The sequence below is a fragment of the Nicrophorus vespilloides genome, unplaced genomic scaffold (assembly GCF_001412225.1).
Source record: "Nicrophorus vespilloides isolate i.1.1-1 unplaced genomic scaffold, Nicve_v1.0, whole genome shotgun sequence".
Lineage (NCBI taxonomy): Eukaryota > Metazoa > Arthropoda > Insecta > Coleoptera > Silphidae > Nicrophorus > Nicrophorus vespilloides.
In genome coordinates this window covers 254,374-263,262 of record NW_017095604.1, presented here as the reverse complement: position 1 = coordinate 263,262, position 8,889 = coordinate 254,374, and the positions used below count along the sequence as shown (strand labels likewise).

General features: G+C 28.4%; 1 protein-coding gene across 1 annotated transcript; it reads left to right on the top strand.

The window, feature by feature from the left end:
- The first annotated feature begins 4,973 nt into the window (after nt 1-4,973).
- On the top strand, nt 4,974-5,792 carry LOC108558254. The gene has a single exon (XM_017915102.1). The coding sequence runs from the start codon at nt 4,974-4,976 to the stop codon at nt 5,790-5,792; it is 819 nt and encodes a 272-aa protein (XP_017770591.1).
- The last annotated feature ends 3,097 nt before the right edge of the window (nt 5,793-8,889 follow it).

Sequence of the window (8,889 nt, the reverse complement as noted above, 5' to 3'; positions counted from 1 at the left end):
TATTGGAAATAGATCAATTGAAAAATTTAATTTAAGGAATTCTTATGTTATTGTAGGTTTCATCTGAATCTTGTTTAAATGTAATAATATATTTATTAAATTCTTGTTTTTTTTTCATAATTATGTTTTTTTGTCAATATAGAATTAATAAACTTTACACTGAAAAACCATCACTATATAAGTTGTTTTCTCATCACTAATTCTATTTAATTAAAAGCAATCTATTTATTATTATAAAAGTAATTGAAAATTATATTACTCATTTCTTAAACACTTTTTTTTTCATCCTTATTTAACAACTTTCCAATTTATATCTTCATGATTATTACAAAGTAGTATCATTTTATAAACATTTAATTACTTAATTAATTACTCAATTAGTAGAAAAATGTTAAATAATTCAAAGTAGAATAAAAATGTTTGTTAATTAAAAAAAATCTTACAATTTAATTTGTTTCATTTATAAAATTCGTTTCAATTTAAATGCAAAATATTTGAAAAAAATAAAAATTTTATTTGAAAAAAATTTGTGTACTTTTCAGCTGAATCTTGTTTAAATCTAATAAGGTTAATATGTCCAAATATTTACTAAATTTCTAAAATATTCCAAGTTGAATTTCCTTAATTTTATTTATTTTGATCAAATATTTACTAATTTATTCTTTTTTCTAACATATTTGGAGTTTTTAACATTAATCAAATATGAAGAAATTCTATTTTCAATTTCCTGAATATTTTTTCACTGCAACAAAATAGAAAATAAACTTTTTGTTTCTTCATAATTTTTTGTATTTTGAGAATTTCTGTTTCATTTCTTTAATATTTTCCATAATTGTATCAAATTTGTCAAGAAATATTTATTTTCAACCAAAATATTGTTTTGTGATTCAAATCCTGAAAGTTCTTGAAATTAATGTTAAATAATGAAAAAAAAAATATTTTCAATACATATCAAATCCATGAATTTATTAAGTTACAATTATTTTCTACTTATTTGATCCGATTTAGAATGCATACCTGAAGCAATTGCTCCGCTTATAATATTAGAAACGACGTTCCATTTAACAAAACAGTCGTATTTTTCGTTTCGTTCGACCGTCATATTAGAAATGATCGTTTTGAAAGTAAATCTCAATGTATAAGTTAAGTTCTTGTCCAGGATAAAAAACGCTGAAGGGAAGCGCGCGCGTTTGAACTACTTTCTTCTCCTCATGCAAAAAAACCTCTTTCACCTATACTAAACAAGAAACAACAAAACTTGTAGCACATAATTACCTGAATTTCACTCAATTTCAGAAGCGAGAAGCAGTAAAATCAAGAAATTCGTCGTTCCATTCATCGTCCTTCTGATCATCAAGAAATCTATAGAAATCCCTATAGTTTTGGCTCTTTTATCTCTGGTTGCGTTCAAAGGATTGGGTGTTGGTTTGATCTCTTTGGTGTTGTCCGGAGCGACGGCCTTGAAGAGTCTTCTGGAGCACCACAGCACCTCCAAAGTGAGCTACGAAGTCGTGCCTCAGCTGAGCAGCTCGCACTGGAGCAGATCTGGATCGGTCGATTACCCCAATTTCATGGGAGGTTACCACACCATCTCTCAGTACTAATTACAGAGAAGAACTATTTTTTTTCTCTTAATTGATATTTATTCTCACTAATTAATTTATTTATTTTGTTTTTTATACATTTGTTCAAGTTTTTTTTGTTATATTTATTAAAAATGTATTATTTATTGTAAATAAATTTGTTTATTGTTTATTTCTTGCTTTATTTTTTGTCCATTTTATTTCCATTCACATCTAAAAACCTATAAATAATCTTGTAATTTATCAAATTCTGAAATTTTGGTAGAAATTTCTAAATATTTCAATTATTTATTCAAATTATGAATGAAACTCAAATTATTTCTTTTTGAATGATTTTTTGTATAAAATTATATTTCTTTACAGTTTTTTACAGTTATTTCTTCCATGAATTTCATAAATGAAAGTTGCATTTTTTCTTGTTAATTTTTCTTTATTAATTGTTTTGAAAATTGAATTTCTTATAAACTTAACAATAAAACTCAATTTTAAATTAATAAAGACAATTAATCAAAATAATCCAAATTCTGAAATTTTAGTAGAAATTTCTAAATATTTCAATTATTTATTAAAATTATGAATTAAACTCAAATTATTTCTTTTTGAATGAATTTTTTTACGAAATTATATTATCAAAAATAATGAAAAAAATCATTGATAAAAACCTTTAAATTAATAAAAATATAAAAAAATTTCAAATAAAATACATTATTTCTTTTATAAATTAATTTCAAAAATTTATTTAAAAAAAAATGTAGCAAAATTATTTATTACCATTAGAATCCCAAAATTTCTCTACTATTTTTAAACATATATAATTTTCTTAATAAATTTCAATTTTTTTTTACTGATTCATTTGCAGAAATTTTTATATTTTTTTTATATAATTTATTCAAAATTAAGTAAAAATTAATTTATAATTAATTAAAACTTTATTTTCTCTAATTTATTGAATATTTATGCTATTTTTTATGAAACAGAATAAAAATTGTTAATTTTTTATAAAGTTTTTGGAAACATTCAAAGCAAGTAGATTCGCCTCAAAGGTAATACACCAATATTTTTGTACTCATTATTAACTTTTCTTTAATTTTCACCTTTAAACACATTCTCTTATTAAAAGCGAGGCGGAAGATTTATCGAAGTGTGTCTAATGCGAAATAATGCAGGCAAATTAAAAATCCTCACTAATTGCTAATTTGCACTGCACAAATAATTGCGAATTAAATAAGGTTGGAGCAAGCAACAAAGCTGCAACGGTTTTGAGTTATTCTCTTTATTATTATTTCGAATCCAGTTCAGAGCGTTCAATTAACGTAATCTGAAACCACACTTAATAATGAGTGCAGAAGAGTTTATCAACCTATGATATGCATATCAAACAACAAAAAAAAAAACATGACTTTTATTAATTATTAATTAAGAATTCGATGTAGAGAATTTAAGAAGAAAAAAAAACATATTTTCTAAAAGAAATAAATAAAACAATTTGTGTTTAAAGAATGGACGTGGATGGATGAAAGAAGAAACTGGACTTCGGTGAAAATAATAATAATCTGTTTTTAATATGTTACAGTTAAGTCTAATATCCTTTCGAAACTCCGGTCCACAAGTTTTTTTTCTTTCTTCATCATTCTTTTATACTCTCTTTCTTTTTCTTTAATTCTTCACTTCTTCGCTTCTAATTTCTATTTATTTGTCGGTGTCAGAATCGATGTTCGTAAATTATAATAATTTATCAGCAGGAAATGAATCTAATTAATTTCTTGTACAGTTTTTTTTACAGATATTTCTTCCATCAATTTCACAAATAAAAGTTGCATTTTTTTTGTTATTTTTTTTTTATTAATTATCTTGAAAATGTAATTTCTTATAAACTTAACATTAAAACTCAATTTCAAATTAATAAAGACAATTAGAAAATCAAAATAATCCATGCAAAAAATATTATTTTTGTCTGTATAATTTTTTATTATTTATTTACAATTTGTTTATAGATTTACTTAAATAAAGATGAAAACTAATTTAAAATAATCATAAATCAAATTTCTACTACTTTTAGAATTACTTTTTTTTATAAATAAATGATTTTTATTTAAAATAATTAAAATTTTCTAAATGTTCAAAAAAAAATTACAATTTGTAATTGATAAATTATTGCGCAAAAAATATCATATTAAGGTTATATTTTGGTGATTTCTAATTGATCTCCAATTAGAGAGAAACGTTTCCAATTGGATTTATAAAAAAAGGCAAGTTTCTCAAGTAAATTAAAAAAATAAAAAAGTGTACTTATATTTAGTTTAAGTTTATAAAATGAGAGAGAAAATAGTTAATAACGAAATTGTCTGTTTATTTTTGTTGTTTTTTAATGAATAATTATGAAGTCATTAATGTTTAAATAAAAAGTCTATTAGTTTTGAGTAAATAAGTACATTAGTTTTTAAATGCTGAGAACTATGTTTAAGTGTTAATTTGCAGAAATAAACTTTCTAGTCTATCTTGTATGGAATCATTACTTTTGGCTTATAATTAAAGTAATTAGTTCATTCTTACCTGTAAATTTGACAATTATTTCCTAAATTTATTGGATGAAAAAGTAATAATTAAATCTTGTTGACTACTTACTTCTGTTTAAATTTGGAAGAGAGGACAATGTGTAGACGTTGTTGAAGACGAATTGTGGTCATCTGAATGAAACTTAGTTGTAAATTGTGGTTTGGTATTATTTTGGGAGGTAAATAACGCAGGAAATGGAAAAGTAAAACGAAAAAAACATCTAATAGCGGAAGAAACAAAGAGTTGTTATTAAAATTTTCATAAGTAATAAAATCAAAAAAGAGTTAAAAAAATTAATAGGAGAAATGTGGAGCATCTAACCTCGATAATATGAAGCTGCGCCATACTTTCGTGCTCTTTTTACGACTCAGGAAAAAAATAAGATGCGACCGCTTCTGCTGCTGGATGATGATGATGATGTTGTTGAGGATGATGGTGATGGGTGGAGTCGCGCGTATGCAAAAAGTGAATGTAGAAACTGTACCGAGTGCCGTCTAATGTTAGCTTCCCCCGGAGCGAGGTGCGAATAACGTAACAGTTATTGAAAAATGAACTGGTAACAAACAAAAAGAACTACTACAACGAAAAAAAAGAAGTAGTGTGGAAGAGGTGGGCAACGCTCAGATAGTTATGGTCCTTATGCTTAGTGAGCTTAGGTGCAAATCCGGGCGAAACACTCCTGCACTATTACCATTACTTCTTGCTCCACTAAATCCATCTGATGTGTGCGTGCGTTTTGGAAATGGTTCTTCTCAGATGCATCGGATGCGGTATAAATAGTGGAGGAGAATCTTGGAATGGCATCAGTCGATCAAACAGCATCAACCAAGCAAAATGCATCATCAGCAACAACAAAGATTCGCAACCGTTGCGTTCGTGGTGACCGCGGTGGTCCTTGGTCTCTCGTTGGTTTCCGCCGAGGAAACAACAACCAAAAGTGATCGTAGTGAAACGAAGAGGGCCTTCGCAAGGGACTGTGCCAGCACCTATTCCACAACCTGCCTCAAATTGGATATCGTGTCTTGGATTGACAAGCTGAACGAGAACGACGATTACAGTGTGATCCCAGGAGTCTCCGTGGTCAGGGAGAATGGTAGTGCTAGAGCCAATACAGCCGATATGGTCGCCGAATTGGCGAGGGACTTCCCCAACGATCCAGATGCCCGTCTCGACGCTTACCTCATGAACAAAGTCACCGGATACCTGAACAGCCATTCCATCAAGCTGAACCTCTTCGACACCACTTCAGCTGTGTCCGCTCGTAAGGGATCCGGTGGATTGGGAGGCGGCGGTGGCGGCGGAAAGAAGGGAGGCATGGGCGGTATGCTTCTGGCTGCTGGTGCTATGATGAAGGGTACTTTGATGGCTTTGGCTCTTGGCGCTTTGGCTGCCCTTGCCGGTAAAGCCTTGATGACCGGTCTCATCTCGCTGATGCTCTCCGCCATCATCGGATTGAAGTCTTTGGCTAGCGGTGGACACAAGCAGACCACCTACGAGATCGTCTCCAAACCCATCTACTCGCATTCCAATACCCATTCCTCCTCCCACGAGGAGCACGGAGGTGGCGGCGGCGGCGGACACGGATACTCCGGATACGGAAGGAGCTTCGACATGCCTTTACCACTCGGATTGCAACCGGGATACCAACCCTAGAGTGATCATTCAAACACCAAATATTTATTGATTATTTCATTTTTGTTTTTTCATTTATTTATTGTGTCTCACTTTGCTCTTTTATGCTAATGATATTTATATCGAATAAATTATTTATTTATTTCATTTAAAATCTTGACTCATTATTTCACCACCTAATTTACAGCACAAGATAAAATGAACACATCCTGATATATTTATACCCTAAAAATCTATCATCCAAAATCTTGATTCATTAGTTCTCCACCTAAGTTACAATAGAAGCTATAATGAATATATCCTGATGCATATACACCCTAAAAAATTTATCATTGAAAACCTTGACTCAATATTTCACCACCTAAGAAGTTACATCAGAAGATACAATGAACACATACTGATATATTTATACCCTAAAAATCTATCATCCAAAATCTTGATTCATTAGTTCTCCACAGTTACGATAGAATGAATACATCCTGATACATATATACCCTAAAAAATCTATCATCAAAAACCTTGACTCAATATTTCAACAACCTAAGTAATAATATAAGATGCAATGAACACATCTGATATATTTATACCCTAAAAATCTTTCATCCAAAATTGATTGATTCATTAGTTCACCACCTAAGTTACAACAGAAGCTATAATAAATACATCCTGATCCTAAAATCCCTAAAAAAGCTATCATCCAAAATCTTGACTCAATATTTCAACAACCTAAGTAACAGCCTGAATCATCATAATCAAAACCTGATACATACATACCCTAAAATAATTTCATCTGTAATCTTGACTAGTAATTTTACCACCTATAAAACTATAGAAGTCATTATGATTACATTACTGATACTTATAGATTCTTATCAAATCTTGACACATTATTTTTACCACCTAAGAAAAAAAAAAAGGATCTAGACGCATTTATACATTATATATACAAATTTACTACCATTTTTTACCTGTATACATACTATAACTGTTAAATCTGAAAACTTATTCCATTAATCCAATCCTATTAATCATTAAGTAAAATATGGACATTTTTCAGTATATTCACTTGTAATTAAGTAATAATCTGTAAATATAATTAATTAATTAAATAAAAATAATATCTTTTCTTCACTTTTACAGTAAAGAAATAAAATGTAATTATTTTAATGGATTTTATTACAATTTTATCACTAACTAATATGTTCATAAAGTTCTATAATTTATTAAAAAGTAAATAATTTCTTTTGATTTCTCCATCAAACGTAATTAAAACTGTTCACTGAACGTAAACTCTTCCACCGATAATTTATTTATCGTCTTAGATAGTTATTAAAAAAATATGGAGCACACAGCTCAACTAGTTCAAATCGTCAGGTGAAAAGTGAGATCGGCCTTCCTTCCTCCTCCTCATCCCAATCTCTGTTCATTCCTTGTACAATTGTTTGTTTTTCCTTTTACAAAATGCCTACTGAACTAGTTAATAATGAATTTGTTAGGAAACAACAACGTTTCCAACAATTTGTACCCAATTTGTGCAAACAAAATGATACAGCAACGTGTTAATCAGTTTAAAAAGTAAAACCAAATATTGTGTCTTTCCGTTCACACGCGCCGCAACTTTCTCTCGTCGTTTAAAGAAAGAAAGAAAAAAAATGTAGAACGCCCACACAAGAAAAACCATTAAGTTGTAAAAAAAGTAAAATGGACAAGGAACAAGCAGTAATATAGAAACTGGTTTAAAAAGTTTACAGTTTTATTTCAGAATCAAGAAAGTTAAGAATTTCTAACAGAAAAAGTTTATTGTAAATTTTGCTTCAAATTTGTGATTTTTTTTTTATAAGTTTCAAGATTTTAATAAACTTGAAGAATTTCATCTAAATTAAAAAAAAGAAATAATAATAAATTAAGTAAATTTTGTCTACAAATTGATAACATTAATTTATTTAATTCGATGTGAAGTAAAGAATTTGTCTTTGAAAGTTTAGTTAAATTTGTTATTCAAACAAGGAATGTACAATTACTGTTAATAAACGTTACATTCCTCTTCCAAGTTCAAGTTTATTGCTGCTACGACATCTCGTAATAAAGCATGAAACTATTCCATTCATAAAGCAGAGATCATTCAACTTTCTAGGACGTCTCAAGTTCAAGTCTGTTATTATACAAGTCGTATTGCTCGGCTGCTTCGCTGCTTGCCTGACGCAACTGTAGAGTTGCGAAGGACATCTACCAACAGCGACGGGGATTCCCAAGTTCAAGTTCACGTAAACATTGACATTCTTATAGACGACATCTGTGTGTAATTTCTGGTATCAGCGCTAATTGAACCAATTATGAAACATGCAAATGATAACATTTATATGCGGTAATTTTAAACGTACCATTACCCTACTTTTTTAGATGAAAAAAAGGTTAATCTCTTATGTAAATTACCTTGAATTACATAAATCTTTTGAGAGAAATAAGAAAAAAAACACGCTTTTCGTTTCAAAACTTGTTTTGCATAATATTTAATATAATTTTATAGATAAAAATGTTCTTTGATAATTTCTTCAAAAAAAATTAATTGAAAACTAATGTTTTGTGGAAATATATATAAAAATTGATTAGAAAAAGGTTTTTTTACTTGATTTGTGTGAAAAATCTAAGATTTTACTTAAATTTGATGAAAATAATAACTTTTTAGTTATGAAATTTTTTGAAGATTTTTTGATAGCAAAATTTGTAGTAAAAAAATGTAATAACTAATGAAGCTAAAGCAATTATTGAATCATCAATAGTTTCTTAACCAAATACAAGTTAGTTCATGAAAATTTGCAGATTTGTTTAAAAGATACACGTATAAATGTCGTTTGTTGCATGGAGACAACAACGGTCACGTAGACAACGAACCCAAATAATAATAAAAATTGTGATTTTTAGTTTTTTTTTTCAAATTTTCCAATCAAATTCCATGGTTTATATCTCTATAATCATTATATTGAAATAAAATTACTACTAAATAACAGTTAGGTAATTTTTTCTTAAAAAATTATCGATGTTTTTTCAAGTTTTGGTTGATTTAATCAAATTTTTATTAATATTATTATTGTAGATCATTACTTTAGAATTGAAAATG